We start from the raw sequence: 25,609 nt of genomic DNA on the forward strand, positions 1-25,609 counted from the left end.
CCTCAGCTGGGAGGCTTGAGTCAGGGGCCTCTGGCACTTAGTTTCACGAGTACAGTTCCTCAGAACCCCCCGGAGGTTAGGAGAGGCAAAGGTTTTCTCTTTAAAGCTGGACATCTGGATCCCTGGGTATCATTTTATAATGGGGAGACGCAGTGGCCAATGAGAGCCAGAAGTCAAAAATGGGCCCCAAACTGATGGAGGTGGAACAAAGGAATAAAATGCCTATGGTCACTGATGTGGGGACTGCTCTCATCATCTGACTCCAAGACACCACACTGCAAGGACACCTCATCCCATAGAGTGACTCCATGTGGGGAGGAAGGCAGGGAGTCGCAGATCAGAGCCACGGTACTGTGGACACCTGGGACATTGGGTCTTCGGCTGTGAGAAGGCACTTGTGTATCAAACAGAAGCTTTAAGGTTACAACCCAACTCGCTCCCTTTCTGTGTATCTTTGGGCATGTGGTTCACCTCTCTGAGCTTGTTTCCTTGTATCTAAGTTAAATAAAATGAAGATAAAACAACATCTTCCCTCAGAGGCAATATCAAGGGTCAATGAGCTAATGTGCGTGAAACCTCTGGCACATAGTAGGTGCTCAGTAAAAGCCCCCAGAGCTGAACTGGCCTGAAGTCACAGCCTCGGTATTGCCAAAGCACCCCTCCCCTCCTGTCCTCCACACCTCCCTGGCCCCTGAGGCCACTCCCCTGGTGCATCTGCTCTGTGGGGTGGCTGTGGCTCTCTCCCTCTGGGGCTGTTACCTGAGAGAACTGCCAGTGGAGCTTCATCCTCTTGGCTTTGGCGTAACTGCATTCGATGAGCCGAGGCCGGCTGTTGACGTCCACCAGGCACCGGTTGTCGTCATCATCCACCGTGGGGCTCAGGACACCGACGTGGATCTGCTGACTGCTTGTGTAGTACACATTCTGGGGGTGGAGGGAAGGAGAAATAACGAGGTTAAATGTCCATGGCCAGAGAGATGGGAGGGTTAATGGTGACTGTCCCCAGCAGCTGGCAAAGAGGTCTCAGTTAGGGATGACCCTGGATCTTTGATATCCAGTGGTCTTCAAACTATTATCAATTTCAATGAACAAGATAAAAAAATCTTCTTACATTCTGATCCAGCATTTGGCCTACCTATAGAACTAAAACAAAGTTTTCAACAAATAAAATTTACCCTTACTATGTAGGATACACTCTGATATTTTCTATTCTCTTCTTCCATTGAAAAATATAGACCATAACCTTTGGAATTGATTTCACCACCCACGGTTTAAAAAAGAAAAAACCTCTTGAATCCAACAGACACACTGACTTCCTGTATCAGTATCTTGTGCCAGACACTGTGCTTGGCCAAGAGACACAGCAAAAAGGCCTGGGCCATGCCTTCAGGGAGCTCAGAGTCTTGTGGGATGGGAGAGAAGGAACCCAGAATTTCCATCCCCACTAAAACTGTGCAAAGCAAGGGTTGGCAAGCTTTTTCTTTTTCTTTTCAAATATTTATTTATTTATTTTTAGTTGTAGGTGGACACAATACTTTTATTTTATTTATTTTTATGTGGTACTGAGGATCGAACCAAGGGCCTCGCAGGTGCTAGGAGAGTGCTAGAGCCACAACCCCAGCTCATGGCAAGCTTTCTCTTAAAGGGATAGATGGCAAACATTTCTGGCATTGAGGGTGTGCTAAGAAGTCCCCAAGACCATCCCTAGACTCAGTGATTCTCAGAGGACTCAAGACTATGGCTTGTTATAGTGTGGGATGCAGAGCAAGTCAGCAAAGAAAAAGGATCAGGGAGCAAACCCTGGGGAGCCAGGAATAGGTGTCCCGGGGCCTTCCCCCACTGGAGTCATGCGGGACAGGCTCCATTCCCCAGCACTGAGTGTGACAACTGTATGAAGGGCCATCTACCAGGGAAGCCCATCAAGCCTCAGCACCCAGGGTTTCTATGGGGGCTCACAGGCAAGCTCTGTCTGGGTCACGCCAGTTTCTGATTTCCAGAAGGAAAGCAGGTGCCCATGATGAACCCCAGCATTTGTAAAATTGGCTTAGGCACGATGATCCCTCAGTTGTGGTGGGAGCCCTCTTGAAATCCTAGCTCACAGATGCCAGCCAAGAGCCACCCTGTGAGCAGGTCTGCTCTGTGGACAGCAGTCAGGCCTCCGTGTGGACTCTTTTCTGCACAGAAGGTCACATGGTCTCCAAGAACTCACTCTGCTGTCATCTCCATAGACAACACACAAACAAACGGCTGTGTTCCAATTACACTTTGTTTAAAAAACAGAGGTTGTCCTCTGGCCTGCAGTGAGGCCGTGGTCTAGAGGCAAGCCCCATGATGCTCGGTCTTCAAAATTTTCAGTAAGTTCCCACAAGCCTGAGCCCAGCCAGGGGTTCAGCAGAAGTCATGGGGTTCTCTGAGCTCTAGTCCTCAAATGACCAAAGTTATGAACACTCCATCCCTCCCCTCCAGTGACCAGGACCCATGGACAAATACACAGCATAATTCTTTGGTCTAGGTTGGAATTCAGGATAGTCCTTCTTGTTAGCATGAGCTATTAAACAATTCTCGTTGGCAAATATCAACTTATTGGTTTGGGGTTTTGGTGTTAAGTTTTTTGAGTTCTTTATATATCCTGGAGATTAGTGCTCTATCTGACGTGCATGTGGCAAAAACTTGTTCCTCAAATGTAGGCTCTCTGTTCACCTCACTGATTGCTTCTTTTGCTGAGGAGAAACTTCTTAGTTTGAATCCATCCCATTTATTTTCCGATTCTTGATTTTATTTCTTGTGCTTTAGGAGCCTTGTTAAGGAAGTTTGGGCCTGATCCTATATGATGAAGATTTGGGCCTACTTTTTCCTTTTATAGGTGTAGAGTCTCTGATCTAATTTCTAGGTCCTTGATCCACTTTGAGTTGAGTTTTGTGCATGTTGAGTTAAAGGGCTTTAGTTTCATTTTGCTGCATATGATTTCCAGTTTTCCCAGCACCATTTGTTGAAGAGGCTATCTTTTCTCCACTGTATGAAACAACCTAATTAATAAATGGGCTAAGGAGCTGAACAGACACTTCTCTGAAGAAGATATACAATTCATCAACAAATATATGGGAAAAATGTTCAACATCTCCAGTAATTAGAGAGATGCAAATCAAAACTACTTTAAGATTCCATCTCATGCCAGCCAGAATGGCAATTATCGAGTATACAAACAATAAATGTTGGCGTGGATGTGGAGGAAAAGGCACACTCATACATTTCTAGTGGGACTGAAAATTGGTACAACCAATCTGGAAAGCAGAATGGAGATTCCTTAGAAAACTTTGAAACCAAAATTTGACCCAGTTATCCCACTCCTTGTTATATACAAAAAGAACTTAAAAACAGCATACTGCAGGGACATAGCCACTTCAATGTTTATAGCTGCATAATTCACAATAGCTAAATTGTGGAAGCAACCTAGATGCCCTTCGGTAGATGAATGGATAAAGAAACTGTGTTATATATACACAATGGAATATTACTCAGCATTAAAAGAGAATAAAATTATGGCACTTGCAGGTAAATGGATGGAGTTGGAGAATATCATGGTAAGTGAAGTAAGCCAAAAAAAACCCCTAAAAACCTAAGGTTGAATGTTCTCTCTGATAAGTGGATGCTGATCCATAATGGAGGTGTGTGTGGGGGGGAATGGAGGAACTTTGATTGGGTCAATGGGAGGGAGGAAGAGGAGGGGGCATGGTGGAATCATATGAACATCATTCTAGGTACATGTATGATTGCACATGTGGTGCGATGCTATATTGTGTGCAACCAGAGAAATGAAAATTTTTGTGCTCCATCTGTGTACAATGAATTGAAAAGCTTTCTGCTATCATGCATAACTGACTAGAACTAATAAAAATAAATAAATAAATAAATAAACTAAGAAATATCAGCTGATTGGTTAAAATGGCAAAATGAAGTACTTCTTGCTTTAGTCAAAGAGAATGGTTGACAAGTGCTTTTTAAATATGGGTGCAGGGCGTAAAAGTGACTGAGGTAGTGAGAAAAGCTGCACAGGTGAGGAGGAAAATAAAGGCTGGTCCCTTCTGAGTGTTTTTCCAGACTCTCAAAAGCCTCTGTGGACATTAGGGAAAGGGATGGAGGACAGGCAGGGCTGCCTCTCAGTCATAAAAAGCTCCTTAGGCCAGTATATCAGTCAAAGTCTCAAAAGGAAACAGAGGGCACACGTGAAGCGGCAGATCTGAGGAGGGTGTAACACTTTCCGCAGGTGTACACAGGTGTGGGGGAACAGCACAGGGCTAGCACAGCTCCCTGGGGATAATAACATGGAGCTTGTTATCTCTGTGGGTCCAAAGGGATGAGAGGAAAGAGAGTCAAGTTCAGTAGGGCTTGTGGAGAATGGGGGCCGGTGCTGAATACATAGCCAGCCTCACTGCCCCGTCCACTCTGAGCTTCTGCTGGGTCAGCCTACTGGCCAAACCCAACTGCCAGCCAGAGAACATGGAGCCCATGGAATGCTCCATCAGGTCAGCCTCCAGGGTGGAAGGAAGAGTGGACAAACTGAAGACACTCCACACAGCCAGGATCTGCTCTCTGAGGTCATCCTACAATTTTATCATGTTTGGTGAATCCACGAATGTAGACATCAAACTTATTAGCATGACTGATTCTTCCCATAACTGAGATGAAGGATGACAGTGATTGAGTAGAGTCCAAAGGTACAATGTCCAGCTCGATGTGGAAATGCAACCAGAACAAGAGGTGAGGAGGCCTGTTCAAACCCACACTGGGTAAGAGATGGGTTTCCAATTGTCATCCTGAGCCCATCCATTGTGTGACCTGGATTTCCAGGTCACCGCCAAGGAAAGCTGGTGGCCTGCTGTGGTTTCCAGTTTTTGGAGTTGAGGAAGAATTTGACATCAAGTAGGATTCAGGAAATGAAACAGTTATGCAGTTAGTCATCACATCCATCCATTCATCCATTCATCCATCTGTCCATCCATCCATGCATCCACCCATCCTTCTAACCAATAAATAATCTCAAATTGGGTTCTGGGGATGTAGAAATGAGAAAGTCATGGTTCCTGTCCTGGAAGAGCCATTGCCAACTTGGGGAAACCAACAACATATCAGGGAACAATGATTCTAATGACACGAACCTGAGAAGTGTCCTTACTTCCTCCACTCACCTACCCCAACTCTTGCACTTTTGGAAATAGAATTGAAAACTCAGCATTTCCAGAAAGCCTTCTCTGAATGAGCAAAGGCATGGGGCCTCAGCCCGTCTCCTGGGCCCAGCTCTAAAAGGTGCACATTGGCTATGTGCTTGGAATTGAAGGCACTGTACTCGCCTGAAGACGGTGTGCAGCTTTTAGTCACCTTGCATTCAAGGACCCAGACTCCCTGAGGTTTGGGAGCATGGCCAGGGACCACGCTTCCCTCCCCTTCTTCTCCCTGTCATCAGGGTCTGGCTCTCATCTCCAGGGCAGGCCCCACAGACACAAGTGGCAGCCCAGGTAATAGCTGAAATCAGTTTTATCCATTTAGCTGCTCTGAAGTGCTTGGGGAGATGCTCTGGCAGACGTGTGTACGCTTACTATCTGGTACAGCTGTCACCAGAGCCGTTTATTGCTCCAGAGTTTGAGAAAATCATAATAGGGACAGACAGTTGTTTGTTATTTAAAAAGCAAACAACAAAGTGGCGTCTTGACTGGAGTAACCACAGAGCCGGCAGATCACAGAGAGAGTTCCACACAGAGGAACCTCTCAAGTCCTCACTTGGACATCTCAGAAGGCCTGCCAGTAGTGCATTGAATCAATAAATGGCCTGAACACACACGAAAGGGGAAACAGATTTGTTCAAGATGCCTGCCTTTCAATGCCCGCAGGCCCAGCAAGCACAGCTGTGCTTTCTGAGCAGCAGGGGAGCCTGGAAGATTTCAGGGAGAAGCGATTTAGGCTGCGTCCTTGACGGCAGGCTATTTTGCCCACCGAAGGCTATTTGGGATGACTGGAGACATTTTGGGTTGTCCTGACTGGGGGAGGGGGTTGTTACTGGCATGGAGTGGGTGGAGGTCAGGGATGCTGGTCAACATCGTACAGTGCACAGGACAGTCCCCTACGGCAAAGAATCATCTGGCCTCAGATGTCAGTAGTCTCATTGTTAAGAATTTCTGACCTTAGATTGCTAAAAAAATCTAAATTTTACCACCTCTGGTCCTCATTATGTGCCAGAGAGAAGATGATCTGCACACATTATCTCGTTTAATTCTAACAATAACTCTGAAAGGCAAGTCCAGTTTGAGCATCCCATATAGCAAATGCTTGGGACCAAAAGTATTTCAGATTTGAGATTTTTTTTTTTAAATATTTACACATACATAATGTGTTATCTTGAAGACGGGACTCAAGTTTAAATATGAAATTCACGTCTGTTTCATACACACATTCTACCCATAGCCTAAAGGCAATTTATACAATCTTTCTGGTGCATCTGCGTTTTGACTACAGCCTCTCATTGGACGTCAGGTGTGGGATTTTCCACTTGTAGCATCATGTGGGTGCTCACAAATATTCAGATTTTGGAGCATTCTGGATTTTGGATTTTCCGATTAGGGACGGTCAACCCATGTATATCTATTATCCCCCACCTTGCAGATGAAAAAAACTGAGGTAGAGAAATTAAGGAATATGTGCAAAATCACATAGTTAGTGACCAGAGGCTGAGATTTAAACTGAGGCAGTTTGATTCCAGAGCCACATGTGGGACCACTCACCCCACCCATAGACCTCCCTAGATTCCCTCCAGTCTAGGCAGCTGGCGGGAGACTGGCTTCTCCATGATGTCTCTGAGCCACCATGGGGGCCTGGACTGAGAGAGGAGCAGAGGGCAGCAGGGGTCCTTTACTGAAGTCCTGTGGTAAAAGATGGCACAAGTGCTGAGACAGCAGCGTCCCTCAGGGGCTGAGATGCGCTGTGATCCTGTCTGTGGATGTTTTACAAACCTCCGGGGGCATGAAAACTACATCCTGACCTTCGGCTCCTCCTTGGCTGCAAATGATGGATTCTCATCCTTCCCCGCTCAGCACCCCTAGCTCAGCAGGGCTGCAAACCACCTCCAGAAATGCATTCTGATGCTTGCTAGAGAGAGGAAAAATCACCTGCAACTCTAAGAACAAACACATCGGTAGCTTGAATCTCACACGAGTGGGGACATTTTCCTCTCCTCCAGGGCAGAAGCAGGAGCAATGGCAGAGCTAAGCTGGAAAGCCAACCACAAAGCCCACAGCACCCCATTTGCAAACTCCTGCCCTCGGAGCCATAGAGCCAAGGCTGGGTAAGACGCCCAGGAGTGGGACGTTCCCCTTGTTTGATCCTCTCACCTCTGGACAAGAGGCTCACCCTGAAGGATGCAGACAGACACACTGCAGCGTGTCCCGCCTGGCAGCCTATGGGTGGGCTGCCTCGCTAAGCCTGACTCATGGCTTCAGGGCCCCCTGCTCTCACATGCCTCAAACATCACCTCACTGGCAAAAACTCTGCCCCTGGGAGTAGGCTGGCCTCAGGAAAAGGAGAAGGAGAAACACCTTTTTGTATACCTATACCCGAGACCCCCTGCTGGGTACTTTTCATGCCCAGGGTCACCTTCCATTTGTGAATATAAGAAAACTGAAGTCAAGTCTGTGGAGGTGCATGGGGAGGAGAAGCCGTCTCTCCTCCCTGCACAGAGGGAACTTGTAGGAAGGCTGAACTGTAGGCAGTTTAGTTCTGCATCTTTCCTTCTCCACAAGGCAAGCAGCCTGCACAGGGCTGCCCCAGCTTCTCCCGTCCACCCCTCAGCCAGGCTATCCCTTGAGGGCCATCCTGCACTCGTTCCCTTAAAGCCACCATTGGCACTGCCAGGGCCATTTCTACGAGCTGTTCACACCAGCCCAGAAGGGCTCTGAGAAAGGTCAGGGTGGTGGGGCTGGAGGGCCCTTCTTCCTACCCAACCAGGGCAGGTCTTCTTTTGGTTCTCGTAGAATATTTTATTTGAACGAAAGATTTCAAAGAATTTTTTAAAGAGATTTGACAACCACTGCTTTCAAACACCAGGCATAGCTCTAGGAGGACATTAAGGCTCGGAACCTTCCTGAATTTATGCCCCGCCAACCAGAGTCTGCAGACATTGGGTGAGAAGATGTAACTTTCTGTCTCCACCCCTACCAGGCCCCAGGCCCTTGCATTCTTTGAAGAGCTCTTTCAATCATTCTATCCCCTCTTTTTCCCAAACCTTGAGACCCTCATCACACTTGGGGCTCCATGGGAGTTCTGGAACCTTCACCAAGCTGAATAGACTGAGCTGGAAGAACCATGGTATACACAGCATGGGAGGAGGAGATCTCCCAGCAAACCAGAAACACGGACCAACATGGATTAAGTGGCTTAATAGCACAAACACCTTCAAGACGCCACGGAATACCATTCTCTTCCAAACAGTGGGCACGAGGACTGGAGCAGCTGTTTTTTCCTACATCAGGTGGTGTTTCCTTGGCAACATTGCTAGCCTGTGGAGTGGGCGCCCTTGAAATACAAGCTGTGTTACAGAAATATAGAGGCAGCCTCTCACCAGCCTTGGCCTAGGGCAGCGGTGCTGGTATTTGATTGAAACCTTCCTGGGCCTGGAGAGGGGTGGAAGAGGAGAGCTACAGTGGGCCATTCTTCACAGGAGGTTCTAGAAACCGGTCGGGAAGGAACAACTTGCTTGCCAGGTCCTTGCATGGGGAAGCTGGAGTGAACCAGCATCCTTAGGGTCATTTCTTTAGACACTTAGAAAGGTCTCTCTAGGGGGGCAAGTAGAGACCAAGTAGAGAGGGAAGCTACTACTAGTTCAGCGGCTCCGTCTCCACTCCCCTCCTCTCTGGGGCCCCTCCTGTCTGGCCTGTAGGTAAGGATTCAGGGAAACAGCAGGCTGGGTGCCAGAAATGGCAGGGGGTGGGGAAGGAAGGAGGAAGTGAAGGCTGGCTTTATTAAATTTCATTTTACAGAGTGGTGACTGTGACATCCAGAATGTGCATTAGAAATGGGCTCTTTGTCCTCTGCACCCAAGAATGAGCCTCAGGCATCTCTGCAGACAGGGTGGGCTGATTTAAGGGTTTAGTTATTGGTCATTAACCCCTCGACACAGAGGTCCATTACTGTGCTAAGGGCCACAGTGAGCTGATGCTAAATCAGGGCTGAAGGGAGTCACTTCCCAAATAATCTTCTGTTCACCAACGACAGTGCTAGGTCCATGTGGGGAGTAGAAAGCACTTATAAGCCTTGTTTGCCATTTTTTGAAGAAGCATAAATGTGCAAGGCAAGCTCAGAGCTCCTCCTGCAAGCCCATTTTCCTGGTTGAGGGGGAACAGGTGAGGCTAAGCACCCAAATCCTACAGCCTGGGATTAGCCCATCAGTCAGTGGTTGATTCAATGCAATTCAGAAAACACACTCTCAGGTACCAGGCCTGAGCTGGGCATTGGAGAAGCAGAGGGGAGCGAGATGTTTTCCTTCCTTGAGGAGCTGTCAGCCACAGGCAGAAGAATGCATAGAATATTCTCAGGGCCAGGCTTAGGCATGGTCAATGTGCTAAGATGCCCCAGACCTCCAGGAATAACGACCTCTGCCCAGGTTTGAGATCAGTCTGGGAGGAGGGTAGTCCCCAAGAACAGGTGACTCCTGGCAGGGGAAATAGGATCAACAAAGCCACAGAGGCATAACACAGTGCTCTAAGGGTTGGGGTGCGGAGATGAGAGGGAAAAGCAGAATGAGGGCTGAGGAATTTGGACAGCACCCTGCTGGCCAGCAGAGGCCTGCAGCCTCAGACTGTGACCCTGCTTGTTAGCACATTTGAGGGCTTTTCAGAATCTTTTGAGTCAAAAATATCCAAGAGGCCTGGAAAGCAGGGTTGGGCTAGAGGTGACCCAGGCAGCATCAGCAGGCTCGTCTGGAAGATTCCAAGAGCACATCTCCAGAGCAGCAGGAAAAGCAGAACTTTTGACCCAGGAGTTGTCTTTGAACTTAAGACTAAATATAAAGGGCTGAGCTGAGCCTGGCTTCTGCCTCCCAGTGTGCAGCAGCCGCACAGTGATATTGCTGGGCTCACGAAGTTTTAACTTAGATTCACGGCTGTGACTGTGTTTGAAATGTTCTCTGGTCTAACCTATGAGGTTCCTCCTAACATCCTCGCCATACTGCCCCACAGACTTCCCCATACTTCAGATATGGCCTCCTGCCTCGCTTTGACCAACAGAATGAGATGAGTGACATAGGTCACTCGTAGTTAGAAGCTTTAAGAGCAATTGTGAGATCCACCACCTCTCTCCACTGCTGGTTCTGCAGCATCCCTGTGGGATGACACAGAGCTGAAGTTAACCCAAGTTGGTCATGGGGCACCAGCAAGAGATAAGCATTTCCAGTTGTAAAGGCCACTGAGATGTGGGGATCATCAGCCTAGAGAGGTGAATGCTGGTTGGGGGCGGGGTGCTGCCAAAACCTAAAAACAATGGGGCACTGATTCTGGAGATGGAAGGTGGGTGGTGAGGAAACCATCACTGGAGCCTGCAAAGATGGTGACCTCCTCTAAGTAGCAGTGAAGCATTGGCGAATCTGCTGTCCACAGTTATTTGGGAGACTGATAGCGTGGCCAATGAGGGTGCACTGTGACAGAAGAGCAAACCTTTGTTACTATCAGCCGCTTTTGACAAGGTGCTGCCCAAGAGAGATAAGGTCAGGAAAGAAATGGACAAATGCATGACCCAGAAATGTCTGTTATGTAAGCCACCGGGATCCTGAGGTCCTATGCTGTTGGAGCCCTGTGAAGCCAGAACTGACTGCTAACTCACCAACTCAACACACAAAAATAGAATTACACAATGTAATGGGTGCCCTTTGGAAAAGTATAGGAACTTTGAAAAATATACGCCGAGGCAACTTGATCTGATGTCGGGAGAGGGAAGGGATTGATTCAAGAAAGATTGGCTCAGATTCAAACTGCCGAGGCTTGAATTCCTGCTTCCACTGTTCAGTAGCCATGTGACTACGACGATTTACTCAGCCATCATTCTCTCAATTGACTCATCTGTAAAAACAGGAACTAAAACTGGTGCTCATCTCATAAGAGTGTTGGCAGAATTCTCTTTTTCTTTTCTTTTTTTCTTTTTGGTACTGGTGATTGAAACCAGGGATGCTTAACCACGGAGCCACACACCCTGCCCCTTTTTTATATTTTATTTAGAGATAGGGTCTCGCTAAGTTGCTTAGAGCCTGCCTTTGAACTTACAATCCTCTCGCCTGAGCCTGCCAAGTCACTGGTATTATAGGCACGCACCAACGCACCCGGCACGTTGGCAGAACTCCATGGAATGGTTAGGTCTGAGTGTTAGCCCATAGTGACTCGACTATCATAACTGTCACTCCCTGTGGGATCCCAGGTTCCCTGAGGGCAGGGCCCACACTTGTCTGTATCCCCATTGTCTTTCTATTATTTAACCCTTGGCTCGACACATATAATCAAAAACCATTATTTATTATATTAATAAATAATTAATAAATAATTCTTCCAGGCTTGCTCCCTGTTATCTGCTTCACATCCCTTACTCCAAGCTTTCTCTAAGCTTTTCTTTGCCCCATTTTGGACCAGTTTGTTGGATACCACCCTCCATATAGCCCTATGGAAAAATGGCTTGAATAAAATAGAAACTCTTCCTGGGATAAGATTCTTACTACTTTTTCCAGAACCTAGCCTGTGCAGGCCTAATTCTTCCCTGGTCCCCTAGAAAAGAAGGGGGCCAATCCTTTCCACCTAAGGAGGCTCAATCCTTTGCTGTTACATAACAAATATCCTGCACTACATTAAGAAGAGCTTAGAATATTCTCAGTAAGAGAGGTTGTGTGTGTGTGTGTGTGTGTGTGTGTGTGTGTGTGTGTGTGTATGTGGACAGATATTTTAACATATGTTCAATGTGGGCTCTGGACTCTCTGACAATCTCAGCAATCAGGAAGATGTAGGAAAGAGACTGCTAATAAAATCTGCAGGTTAAGATCCAGCAGGGATAAGTTAGCCTAGAAAAATGGAGTTTATGTGGATGAAATAATGGCACTCGATTCTAATCTGCAAATACAAATCTATTTTATCTGCTCCAACACTATCTCTATCTCCATCTTCCTCGTCCCTGGGAAAAACATAATCTGCTTTATAAACAAACAAACTCTAGCTCAGGTTTTCACTGGATATTGCAGACTTCAGACACTGATGTCAGATGAATTTACTATGGCAGACAAGGTGTTGAAAAACTAAGGCCATTTTGGGAGGAATTCCTTTTCTTGCCATAGCACACGGTAGGCACTCAATAAATATTTTTGAGTGCGTAAACAAATAATACAAACTGAACATGATAGGGCACTGTGATATGTTATAAAAAGGGCCACAGATTTTTTTTTTTTTTTGTCACCTTGCATACAAACCACTTTGCAATGTGACCCTGTAGCTCTTCCTGGTCAAAGGTGGGGTCTATTTCTCTTGCCCTTGAGTCTGGGCTTGGCTAGGTAGCTTTTTGATTAGTGCAATTTCCAAAGCAAATATGAAACCAGCAGAGGCCTGAGAAGCACTATGTATTTGAGTCAGCCCTGTTGCTGCCCTTAGGAAACTCTACCACTGCTACCATGTGAAGCAGCCTGGGCTGGCCCATTGGGTGATGACACACACATCCCCCAGAGGTCCCCTCCCTCCAGCTGACGGTCAGAAATCTCCAGAACCAAATCCACTAGCTGGCTAGCAGTTGGCCTCAGACATATGCAAGAGCCTGGCTGAGCCTAAAGGAAGAAAGAGTCAACCTAGCCCAACCCAATTGTCTACCCTCAGGATCTTGAGCTAAATAAATGGTTTTGGTCTTTACCCACACAATTTGTGGTAGTGTGTCGTTAGTATGCACAGGAACCTTATTTTCACAGGAGTGTTTGTAAAGCATATGGCACAGAGTGTCAGTGTCCAGAAAACCGTTGCTCCTTTCTAACCCCTCCTGGATAAAAAAAAAAAAAAAGAAAATAATAATAGCAATAATATTCCCCAATTTAGTGAGGTTTTTCTCGACGCCAGGCATGATAAATACTTTCTATATATCTGTTCAGTCCTCATGTTACCCTGGGTAAATGGGGTATTAGCTCCACCTTTAGATGAGAAAAAAAGAGTGAAACGGAGGAAAATTAAGAGACAGCGAGTGGCAGGGCGGGATCTGAGCTCAGGTCAGCTGGCTCCACAGCTCCTCTCTCCATCGCCACTTACCCTGCCTCCTAAGAAAGAAAGAAGGAAGGTTCTGGTTCTTCCCTTTGCACAGGTGGCCCCCGTCATGCTGTGTTCTTCCTGCCCTGCTTCTGCTGGTGTACGTCCTACTCCCTTCCTTTCAGTCTGGGACCTCAGGACGGCGTCCTGGACCCCCCTGGGCCATGACCCAGCCCTTGTTTCTCCTCAGCAGCTGGGACTCGGCCCTTCTCTGGCAGAATGGAAGCTCGACTGACCCAGGACAGAAGACAGTGTGAAATCCGGGAACGATGCGAAGGGCATCCAGTTCAGTTGTCATGAGGACAGACAGAGCATTTGTCCTGAGCACAAAAACTGGGGACAAGGGTCTCCGCAGCAGCGGCAGTATAAGAAATTATGGTTCTCAGATCAGCTTCTGCCATTTCTCCTAGGAGGCCTCCTTATGGGCTTTCCTTAGTCATAGTTTCCTTTGAGGTGGCCCCGAGCCAATCACCAGTAGGATGCCCTGGCAGAACATCTCAGTGGTCTTTTCCTCATCTATCACTCCACTCACCACTTCCTGGCCTGTCAGGAGAAGCCTCGCCATGCAAGTGATGGTGGAAGCCACCTAGCACAGATTTTCCAACGGACGCCAGTCTTAAATATCAAAACTTTTGTGATAAATTGTCTATTTTCATGAAGCCATGTTACTTTCAACAGAGGCAATTCACTAAGGGTGTTGCTGCATGAGATTTAATTTTGCTGTCTCTTTAGGGTTTTCCTCTCTTCTCCTCCCCTGTGATTTTTCTCCAGTTGATCTTCCCTCCTAAGTCTTTGTGCAAATCTTCTGAAACCTTTTTCAAGCTCCCAGTATCTTTCCAGGACCATCCTTTCCAACAAAGGGACTGTTCTTTTCCCTTTCATGACTCTCCCTGGAGGATGCTGATAAGCATGTATGTTTTTGAATCTCCTGATTCTCTCCTCAGGGACACGAGATGAAAATGACCCTCTCCTTCCCAGGACCCTCCTCATCTCTCCAATACCTCAGCACCTCCATCCTGTATGAAAATATGTCCTTAAGGATCAGACATCAGCACCACCACTGTCTGCCCAGTCTGGTCTTCTCGCCCAAGTCCCTCCAGGCAGTCATCTGTATCCATGGTCTTTGGTGCAGGGCCACAGCTTCCTCTGCACCTGCTGGGCAGGTCCCAGTCAATGACACACCTTGCATGGTGGCCTTAATTATGGGGGTGGGGTGTGGAGCATTGTGTCCCATTTTAGACACCCACACCCAGACTCCACTCTTTAATGCCTCTGACATCCTATTCTCCAGGCCTCTCCTTTTGCCCAATTCCCTGATCACCATCATGCTCACTCTCTTACTCCAAAATGCCTCTCCTCAGTCTGATGGAGGCCTTCAGAGTAATAACTTTTTTCCTCTTTCTTCCTTCCTATATGGTTATATTTTCTCCTTCTGGTTGCTCCATGTTCCTAGAGAGGCAACAAGTTCCCTCAATCACTTCCTTGCTAGGAGCTTCAGGTCTTCGATTCCTTATTCTTCCTGCACCCTGTCAACCCCTCCTCTGCAGCTTCGGTCTCCTTCTCCACGCCTGTTCCCTGGATGCACCACCAGGGAAAGTTCACAAATGCTGCAAGTTAGACCCACCACAAACTTGTGATCTTCAGCCCCAGCCAGTCCCCTCCACACCCTCTAGCAACCCTTCTTTAGGTGCCTGCTCAGCGTCGGAGCCGCTTTGGCTTAGCATGGCTTCTAATCCTTCTCTATTCTTCCACATGACCAGATGTCCCCAGACTCTACTTGCAGGACCACCTGTAGTGGTCTTGTTCCTCCTGTGCTTCTCTCTGGCCTGCCCCAGAGCCTCAGCAGAAGTATTTTTTCTATAGTTTAGGTCCAACCCCTCCCACCCCATCCATGGATCGATCCCATCCTCTCCTGTCCTCACCCAGCCCCACCCCCAGGGATATTGCTTCATTGATTTCTCTCTCTCTACCCGCATATCTGATCTCTTTCTCTACTGATTTCTTCCCCTCAGCCCTAAAATATGTTCCCTATTACTTTCCTTAAAAAAAAAAAAAATCAGAGGGCAGGGGCTATAGCTCAGGGGCACAGTGCTTGCCTAGTATGTGTGAGGCACTGGGTTCAATCCTTAACACCATATAAAAATAAACAAATAAAGGCAACTCTGTCCATCTACAGCTATATATATATATATATATATATATATATATATATATATATGTATATATATATATATATATATATATATATATATATATATGTATATATATATATATATATATATATATATATTTACATCAGAATACACACCTTTCTCAATCCCACACCCCTTCTGACAACCAGCTCCTTTCTCTCCACCCTTGCATGGCCAACCCTGAGGCAGAGGGGTCAACACTTACCGACTCCACTCCTCACTTGCTTCCTTAGACAGAGAGCCCTGCCACTAAAGAAACCCCCAGAGCGGACAAGTAGGGTAATGCTGGCTCATTCCAGTTTGTGATCATCATTTTGAAAGCTTTAGTTATTTTTCTCACTAATTTAGATATTTTAAAAAATTTAAGCCATATTTTTATTTGTTCTAATTAGTCATACATGAATGCATTTTGACACATTGTGCACAAATGGAGCATAACTTCTCATTCCTTTGTCTGTACATGGTAAGCTATATTTTTTAAGCACCCATAATGCTTAGGCAAATATGACTGGGTGACTTCTGAGCAGCCCCAGTGTATTCTAAGGATGCCAATGGTACTGCAGAGATGTAAATTTTTGCTATAATCCTGTTCTATAAGAATTAAGACCAGCAAGTCTTTTATTTTTTTATTCCTATGGAAAAAAAACATGCTGTGAAATTTTCCTTTTAAGCGTGTCCTTCACCCAGGCCAACCTCCACTCCCACAAGTGTTACTGCATTTAATAGTGTATTTTGAGCAAGGAGAGAAAAATAAAGCCGTTCCGGTGATTGATTTAGAGGGCCCAGCTCTGCACTAGTTCCCAGTGTATTAACACAGTGCTAACCTCAAGGACCACACTAGAGATCTACGCTCCCAGGGCTAATGGGGAGCAAAGAATAGATTTCAGAGAAAGCATCTGGGACAAAGGCAATATGGTGACAATGGAGTTAGTTGGCAAAATCTAATCTAAGAATCCATTTGTGCCTGTGATATTTTCTGAATGTATCTCCTTAGGAACTTTCCTGAGACAGATTAAGCACACCCTTAAGCCACCCTGATGTAAACTCCATTCAGACGTCCACACTCGATGCCGCCAGCCATTCCCAAATCCCAGAGCCTGTTACTTACACTCTTCTTTCTTGGAATCTTGACTAAGGGAACATTTGAAAATGCCTGAGGGTGTTCTGTTCACATACTGACACTACAGGTGGTCAAGGCCCAGGGGTGGTAAATAGGACTGACAGACACAGTGATGCACTGCCTCCCCCCAAGTGTCAGTAAGATTGACTAAAAATGAACAGCAAAGGGCTGCAACTGAGGCACCCCACTCACTGGGGGCCTCCCCTGGATGCCAGAGGCATCAGAGAACTCACATCGCCTCTGGAAACCTGCCAATTCTGGTTCCAAATGGCCGAAAGAGGAGGTGCTTTTGGGTAGGCTCTGTACCTCTGCCACTCAGGAGATGGGAAGCCGGCCTCTTACACTTTGTCTCTGGTTTGCCGTTCTTATCCTGGATTTCCTGGGTGTGGTCCTGCAAGGCCATCGTGAGTGGAGGAGTGGGTCCCAGCACGCTGTCGGGGAAGCTTCCATGAACACAACCCAGCCAACAGCAGAGCCCCTGGGGTCTGAGGAGATCCTTCTTCTCTTGCCGGAGGACTGGGTAACTGGAAAGGCAGGCCGACTTCATGTGCTAGCAAGACTTGGTGGTAGTAGCAGGAGAGGCATTGACAGAATGCCAACACCAACCTGTGCCCATAGAACCATCCAAACAGAGGATCAGGATCTGGCTTCCAGACCAGTTAGGGAGAGCACATCTCTCATGCTCCCATCTCCAGGTCTCCATGAAAATATACCAGGTCTCAAGGAAGAGGGCCAGCTTCTATTATGACTAAGTACTAATCAATTCTAATCCTAACAGCACTACCATATTTGAGGGTTTACTGTGCACCAGGCAAGGAGCTAAACGTCCTATGTACTTCTCCATTCAACCCTCACAGAACTCCTATGAAGCAGATCATTTCCATCTCACTTTACAGAGGAAGAGTCAGGCCTCAGGTCAAGGGTAGGAAGTGCTAATGCCAGTGTGCCTGGGCAGGCCTCTTGGTCTTGCTGAGTAAGACTGTCCAGGGTTTACTCAAAAATCCAACAACTTTGTTAACAGATCCATTTATTAACCAGAGGTACACTGAGTGCTTGCTCTGTGCTGGGCAGTGTTCCAAGCACAGGGATAAAGAATTCACAGAAAACAAAAAAAGGTCTCTGTGCTCAAGGAACTTAGATCTAGTGGTGGAGAAAGTCCATTAAAAAGAAACAAATAAAGATATAATTGCTCACTGGGTTTATTATTGCATTTACACGTACAATGCAAGGGTTCTGAAGGAGCCAGACAAGATAGGAAGATGTGAGATTAGCATGTAAGGACACCTAGAACTATACAGGTTGTCAGGGAAGACTACCTGTAGGTGGGCTTTGGGGTGAGACCTGAGGGATGTGGAGGGGAGAAGGGAAGTGGAAGCTTTTCGATTCCTGCTTTGGCACTAGAACGTGGAGACTGGATATTTCTAGTGTGTGTGGGGGGGATGGCTGCTCTAATTCCTCATGGGAAAAGTGGGAAGCCCCAAGTCAAGAGACCTGGGCAGACAGCCTTCATGAGTCAAGAGTGATCTGACGGGCCTCAGTCCTATGTCCAAGCCCAGGGAGGTTGGAGAAGGGTTGTGTGGATTGACTGGTGAGTTCACATCTCCTCCAACCCCATCTTGGAAACCTGTCGTAGTACTTTCAGGAAGAAACCTCCACATTAGACTCAGTTTCCCTTTGGATCCTGAGAAGAGTACACCTGGTGGTTGACTAGGCCACTGAGTGCCTCCCTCCCCAGCACTCTCCCTGCAGCAGGGGTACACCGCACAGTTCCTGAGTGCCACCCAGCATCCCCCCACACTGTGGGGTTCCTTGTCTTGTCTCTTGCCAGAAATCTTCCTGAAGCACAGCCACATGTTTTGTGAAAGGAGGGGACAGCCCTGAGTACAACTTCAAGCCTGGCTTTGCAGGTAGGCAACCTGGCTCCCACACCTGCCCTGCCACTTGGCTATCTTGTGACTTGGAGCAAGTATATAATTTCTATGAGCCCCGATTTTGTCCCCTGTTCAGAATGGGGTAATAGCAGTACCCACTTCAAGCTGTTGGGAGTATTAGCTGAGTTTAGACACGCAAGGCATTTTGAATGATAATCTAGCAATAGTAAACAATTAATGTAAGCTGTCATTATTATGGCTACCTTTAAAAATCATAAATGTTGGTTGAGAGGTGGCTCTCACCTGGACAAGAGACCAACATTACTGAGCCCAATTCTGTGGCAGACTCCATGCTAGGCACCTGCTGGATGCACCCTCATCTAACTCTCAGCACCAGTCCCAGTTTTACAGAACAGGAAGCTGAGGTGCAAAGAGACCAAGTCAGGTTCTAAATTGACCTCCTTTGTTACTGGATTCCTGACCTGTACCCACAGCCAGAGCAGCCTGGAAAGCAAGGCTCTCCAAAGGGCAGTCTGCAGAGGGCCCGAGAATCAGCCTCTCTGCTGAGAGCCCAGACATTGACCACTGTGGTGCTAATGACTGCCTCTCCCCAGCCGTGGGAGTTTATTAAAGTCATGCAAAACTGGCTGTTTATGACTAATTGTGAGTTTGGACATGAAGCGAAGAACATAACATGTGGAATGAATAACAAATCAAGCAGCTCCTTTTAATTTTTTTTTTTTTAGCACAGAAGCCACAGGAGCAGCTCATAGAGGTTATCACTGCAGGCACCCACATCTGTGAGCCTAACATAGCCGTCTGCTACCTGCCACCCCCTCTTACCATGAAGGCGAGCTGATGGGTCCTGCCTGTGACTCTGCCTCTGTGTGCCATTACCCAAAGAGAAATGGAAATGAGGTGCTTTCTGAAAGCAGGGTGGGAAACCTCACCCAGTGAGTGGGGACCAGTTCTAGGTGGGCTGGGAGTTGGGGAATAACCACAGGATGTCCAAGGGTTGCCTGTGATGGAGAAGGAACCCAGTGATAGTCACTTGGGCTGTGCCCACGGAGCCAGCCAGAATCTACAGGAGGCTGTGCTGGTAGAGAAAACAGCACTGGTCAGCCCTCTTTGCAGCCTTGACCCTTGGACAGGTTGTTCCTGCATGTGACATATTATGCACCCCCGTCATGGCCCATATCCACCACCACTTAGGGTACAGTCTTGGGTCCATCTTTCCATCTTTGAGCCCTATGGGGATAAGCTGGCAAGGTGGTTTTAAGTTTTAATGAATTGACATATAGAGAGTGTCTACCATATTCTGACATATGGTAATTCTATGTGTGGGTGCATGCAGAGGTGCATGTGACTCTCATACACCCATATAAATATATTTTTATATATCAGTAAATCAAAAATAACATAATAGCCTGTAGTGAACTAGCATTTACTATGAACTAAGTTTTGCCTTAGGCTATAGATATCTGAGTAAAGAGAAATTAATTAAGAATATTGTCCTGGGTCACAAAGCCAATAGGTGGCCGAGCTGGGATTCACAGTCAAGTGGCCCCAACATGGGCTGAGCAAGGTGGGTTTAGGTCCTGCTGGTGGGGCACGGAGGAAGAAGCAAGGCTGCAGGTTGCAGTAATAAGACAACTCAAGAGTCCACTGAGGAGTGCTCTGGGACTCAGGCAACATGGGCACTCGTCTCCATGGACATCTCAAAAGGCTGTAAGGACAAGGGAACAACTCCAGCCCCAGGGGTCTGGAGGGAGAGATAATGACGGTGCCAGCCTTACTCTCCCAGCCTTGAGTGTAGGATTGCTTTGCACTTGGAGAGGCTGCCCACCGTCATGCTTGAGGCACTGGGCCAGGTATTACCACATATAGGCCATCAGAGCCTCCCCGGTTATTCAGTGGCATGCACATTATGGCCCTGTGTTCCCAGATTGAACATATGTGGGAATTGTGTGGGCAGAAATGGGACTAGATCCCAGCTCTGCTTGACCCCAAGCTCCTGCTCCTTCTACACATTGGCCATTCCCTGGGTCCTCTGGAGAAAAGGCCACCCCTCAAGCAACCAACTTGCACCAAGAAAGTGGAAGAGTGGAAGTGCTGGGGTGATACCCAGAGGGTGTGAAGAGCAGGCTATCCTGGGCCATCTCAGAGCCACCACAGGGCCAGACTCTGTGTCATCCCCCACCCCCAGAGGTTCCACTCACCAGATCCTGCTCCTGCCCTGGAAATGGTGCGAGAAACACCTCAAGGACAATAAGAAGTCCAACGAACTCTATCTGGATTAGTTCTTGAATGATGCAGAGCTAGAGGTGACCAGCCACAGCTTGAGGGCTGCCTGAGGATCCCCGAAACACAACCCAGCCAGGTCCTGCACTGCCAGATCGACTGGCGCCTGGGCAAGGCTACTGCAGGCCGGGGAGTCGTGGAGGGCACACATTAATGACAGGAAACAAATGCAGGGAAGGTTTTCAAACGGCACAGCCTGACAGTCTATTTATTTATAGATAAAAATCACAGAGAAGTGGAGACATCTGCCAGAGGTCACAGAGAAGTGGGAAGCCATTTAAATTCTTGGCCCAACAAGTAACACTTTTGCAATTGTCTCTGAGACGTTCAGTGAAAGATCTGGAGGACATAAGCACAATCCATGAGGGGACCTTAATGTCCCTCTGTCACCAAGGTCATTGCCAAGCAGGGGAGGAGCAATGGTGTGATCATGACCCATGGGATAGCGGCTTCTAGAGGGTAGTGAGTGGTCAGTGGATTGGGAGGTCAGCAAGCATCTCTCTCTCACTCTCTCTTTTTCTTTCTCCTTGTCTCCATTCTAAAACCAAGTGAGAAATTTTTAAAATGAAGAAGTTCCAAAAATGCAAAAGCAAGAAAATCCACCTACCACTTCATACTTTCCTGACTTAACCACGCCACCTGATTTGACATGGGATCCATCTTCATGCTAAAATAGAAATCTTCTTTCATCTCAACTCTAATCTTTATACCTTGAGTCAAAGCTTGTCCTGAAGCATAAATGTGGCAGCTGCAGTATCTCTAAAACTTTAGAAAGAATTAAAGTTCCTTTCATCTTCCTTCTTTTGCAAGCCAAGAATTTAGCTTCCCGGAGGAAAAGCACTTTAATTCCCTGAGTCTTTTACAGTCTAGAAATTTTTGGCAGAATGACTGGGATAAATGGCTGAACGCTGTCTTGTCCCCGCTCTCTGTGGGCTAATGAGAAGGTGCGTTGGGGCAGTAGGTTGAAGGTTTCAGGGTAGCAGCTGTAATTATCTGTCCCTGCCTCCCTCTCCAGACTGGGACGCCTCTGGAGCAGGGACTGGGGCCTTTCCCTCTCATAATTCTTGGCATCAAATAAGGCTCAAGGTATGTTTGTTGAATGAGCAAATGAATGAGTGAGTGAATGAGTGAGTGATTGAATAAAGAGTCTATAGGGCGACCCCATTATTGTATTTTTCCCATTAGAAGGAATTTTCCAGGCTGTTACACTAATTAGGGCTAATATTCTCAGTTATTTTGAGGATTGCTTCAAATCTGCTGCTAATTTAAATAAAATGGTTACATTTACTCATTAACCAATTAGCATGCTTCCCAGTAGCTTCACCTCACTAATTTGATTATTGTACCATGCTTTCTCCTGCCCAGGCCTTCTCTGGGACCTGGGAGTGTGGCAACTGTATCTAAGTAAACTTTTTAAAACAACACTGAGGAAGAATCTCTCCAAGGGTTTAAGCATAGATGTGAAAGCGGTTCTTCTTTCTAACCCAAGCTATCCTTGGGCCCCACTGGGTTCCACTGTAAGGTGCTCGATAAAACCATTCCTATCACTAGACAAAATTTATTCTCCAAGGGAAATGAGCTTTCCAGAAATATGAGGAATTCACGAAGGACCAGCTATTGTATTTTTGATGAATGAATGAATAACACTCACTGGAAGAGAAACTCGAGGTCAAAATACGGCCATCTTTCTTGGTCCTGTCTTTGCAGTATGACCTCAGGCAATTCTATTCCCATCCAAGATACCCTCACCTTAGTTTCTTAAGTGTCACAGGTAAAATTAACTTAGGAACCAAGTTCTTGTGACAGAGACAAATTCCTGGGAACCCAGAATGCCAAAACTTCCTGCCCCTCTGCAGCCAGACAGGGCCATGTGACCAGGTCTGGCCAATGAAATGTAAGAGGAAGTGATGGGAGGTGCTTTCCATTGGAGGGAATGAAAGATTTCCAGTCACACTTTTCCTCTTTTGGGGTGCTGTGGGTTCAAAATTTTTATGCTGAGGTCTTGATTTCCAATTCTCAGAATGCGGCCTTGTTTTGAAATAGGGTCCTTGCAGGGACTTAGTTAAGTTTGGATGGGGTAATACTGGAGTAGGGCAGGCCTCTAATCCAGGACGGCTAGTGCCCCTATAAAATGGGAAATTTGGGACACACACCCCCAGAGGATGTCATGGGAGGAGTGGGGGCTGTGCTGAAACACACCCAGGCACCATCAGAAGCAGGCAGAGAGGCCCGGAACGGATCCCAGCACCTCCTGCGGGAGCGTGGCCTGTCGGCACCTTGATGTGGGCCTTCCCAGCTTTCCTGAACTATGAGAGGATAGATTCCTGCTGCATGAGCCTCTCAGCTTATTGAGCTTTGCGATGGCAGCGTAGGAACAGGGAAAGGCCACAGGGATCCACAAGGGTCATGGAGTCCCATATGGCCACAGAGTCACCAACCTTCTACAGATTTTTGTGAAAAGAGTAAGAACAATATCTAAAACCTGGAAATAAGACAAAAGAAAGGGGAGGTGGCTTGTCCTTTCATATCATACTGGAGCTTTGTTTAACAGGTTCACCCAAGAATGCACTTTTCGGAGAGAATTCTATCCATGTTTGAGTTGGCTATTTACCTTTCAATCCTCACTCAGACACTCTGAAGTCACGTGCTAACTCCTAGATTTCTGCTGGGGTATAAAAAAGCACACTCCAGGCTACAATTTTATTCCCCTGTAGGATATTAAACACTTTGTACTTAATCTATCTTATTCCTTTTTTTTTTTTTTTTTTTTTTTTAGAAAAATGCCTGAAGATGCTCACTTTCTCAAATGCAACGAGTACTTATTTAACCATTTTCCAAGGTCAGTGGGAAGACCTAGGACAGACCACAGTCCTTCTTCCACCTTCCCCATTTTTTTTTTTGGCCACAGCTGGCTAAGAGCCAAGTCATGAAGCTCAATGGCGGCCACACAGGCAAGCTCAGGAGAGGAACAAGTTCACATCTTGGCTGTGGTGGAGATTTGAGGACTGATAAATACAGAAGGGACTGTCTCTGGCTCTAGACTATAAACTTCATGAGGGCAGGAGTGCTTTTCTGGTTCATCACTGTCTTTCAGGCCAAGAACAGCATGTGTGTGGCACATGACAGAGTCTCATTGATTAAACAAGAAACACACACACAGAAGGGAAGGAGTCCTAAAGTCATAGAGCACCAGAAGAGGAGCAGCCTCAGCTTAAACCGAAGCTTACGGGTCTGTGTGACATGGAAACCCATCCTAGGGTCCCTGGGACCCACCAACCCTGCCTTGGGAGGTCAATATCACAAAAATCAATGGCTGGGGGGAATTTCCTTATTCTCAGCCAAAAGTGTGTGTCCTTATAATTTGGAGGGACTTTTCATGCCCACCTTAACTGTTCTTTCCAGGCTAATCAATGCCTATTATTTCAGCTTAAGGACACAGTCTCGAGTCTCTTTACCCAACTTGTAATAATAATGACCCACATTTAATAAGCAGTGACTATGTGCCAGCCTTCATTGTCTAAATGCTTATTGTGTATTCATTTATTTAATGTTAATAACAACCCTACAAGGTAGGTGATACCACACTCTGTATTTTATAGGTAAGGAAATAGAGGCACAAGGACGCTATGACACCTACCCAACGAACCCAGTTGAGATGTGAGCCCAGATAGTGTGGTTCTCAAACACTATGCATTGCCTTATTACTTGCATTTCAACGTTGTCAGGCTTCCTATCAAGTGTGATGCTCAGGGAAGAACAGGTGAGGTTTCATAGCAGAGACCAGAAAGACTGTCACCTCGGCTGGTCTATATTCCCCAGATAAAAATGTGAGGCACCTCTGGAGATGTACAGTGTAACACCTGCACAATTACTTGTGGCTGGCAGTCCTATTCATGTACATGTGACCTTTCCTGGGCTGCCCTTGTCCTGTAAAAGACTGTTCTGAGAGCTGCCAGGGTGGAGTAACATCCTTGGAGATGCATGACAGACGTTTGATTTGGACCAAATCTGGGGGATTCAGAGGCCTCCTGGGGGCCAGCATCTATCCAGAGTCTCCTGAATGTACCCTGACTCTGCCCTCAGGCAGCACATCCCTGAGCACCTCTCCAGGAGCCAGTGAAGTTCGTGAGGCCTGGAAGATATCTTTGGGAGACCTTCCCAGCCAGGGGCCATGAATGCTCACCCACCACTCATCCCTGATCCTACCATCCTCAACCTGGGTGGAAGTGGAACCCTGCCTAGGGGTACACGGCCTAACTCCAGGATTAGCTGCTCCTCTGGCTCTCCCAGGTACCTGGGCAGGCCAGCCTTATCCAATTGCTGCCACAACAAAGTCCCACACCTTCCTGCCCTGGGAAATGGTGACTTGAGGCTGCTCCCAAGCGTCCATGCCTTGGGCACTGACAGCTCTTCATCTCAGCATGAGCTGGTAGGAAAGGGCAACTGGGCCAGTGGTCCCTGGACAGCCCGCCTTGGGGGATGGGAAAGGGAGACCCAAGTCTTCAAGATGCTGCAACTGCAAATCAAGAATCTGATTGACAAAGGCAGCTCCCAGGGTTCCTGGTAAGCACAGCCCAGATTCACAACTTCCCAGCACAATTGAGTTTCAGAACAAAGGATTTGGAGACAAGCAGGTTGTCAGAGTTGGCAAAGCTTGGCTTAGAGATGCCTCAATCCAGCATCACTGTTTACACATAGGAGATCAGGCCCACGTGACACCAATCAATGGTAGAGGAGATCACAAGAGTCATCAACCGTTTGGTGTAGATACTGACCAAGAGGATGAATGAGGAAGCCCTGTGGGTTGATGGGCTGGATCTGCCTGATGAC

The 25,609-nt window shown here is 47.1% G+C and overlaps 1 protein-coding gene across 1 annotated transcript in view; it reads right to left on the reverse strand.

The window, feature by feature from the left end:
* The window catches only part of Galnt18 (polypeptide N-acetylgalactosaminyltransferase 18), a 333,826-nt gene that overhangs the window by 12,821 nt on the left and 295,396 nt on the right, over positions 1-25,609 (reverse strand). Inside the window, exon 10 of the mRNA XM_076844211.2 lies at positions 760-924. Coding sequence (XP_076700326.1) covers positions 760-924 — 165 coding nt within the window. The remainder of the gene's footprint in view (positions 1-759; positions 925-25,609) is intronic.

This window comes from Callospermophilus lateralis, chromosome 2 (assembly GCF_048772815.1).
Source record: "Callospermophilus lateralis isolate mCalLat2 chromosome 2, mCalLat2.hap1, whole genome shotgun sequence".
Taxonomy (NCBI): Eukaryota; Metazoa; Chordata; class Mammalia; order Rodentia; family Sciuridae; genus Callospermophilus; species Callospermophilus lateralis.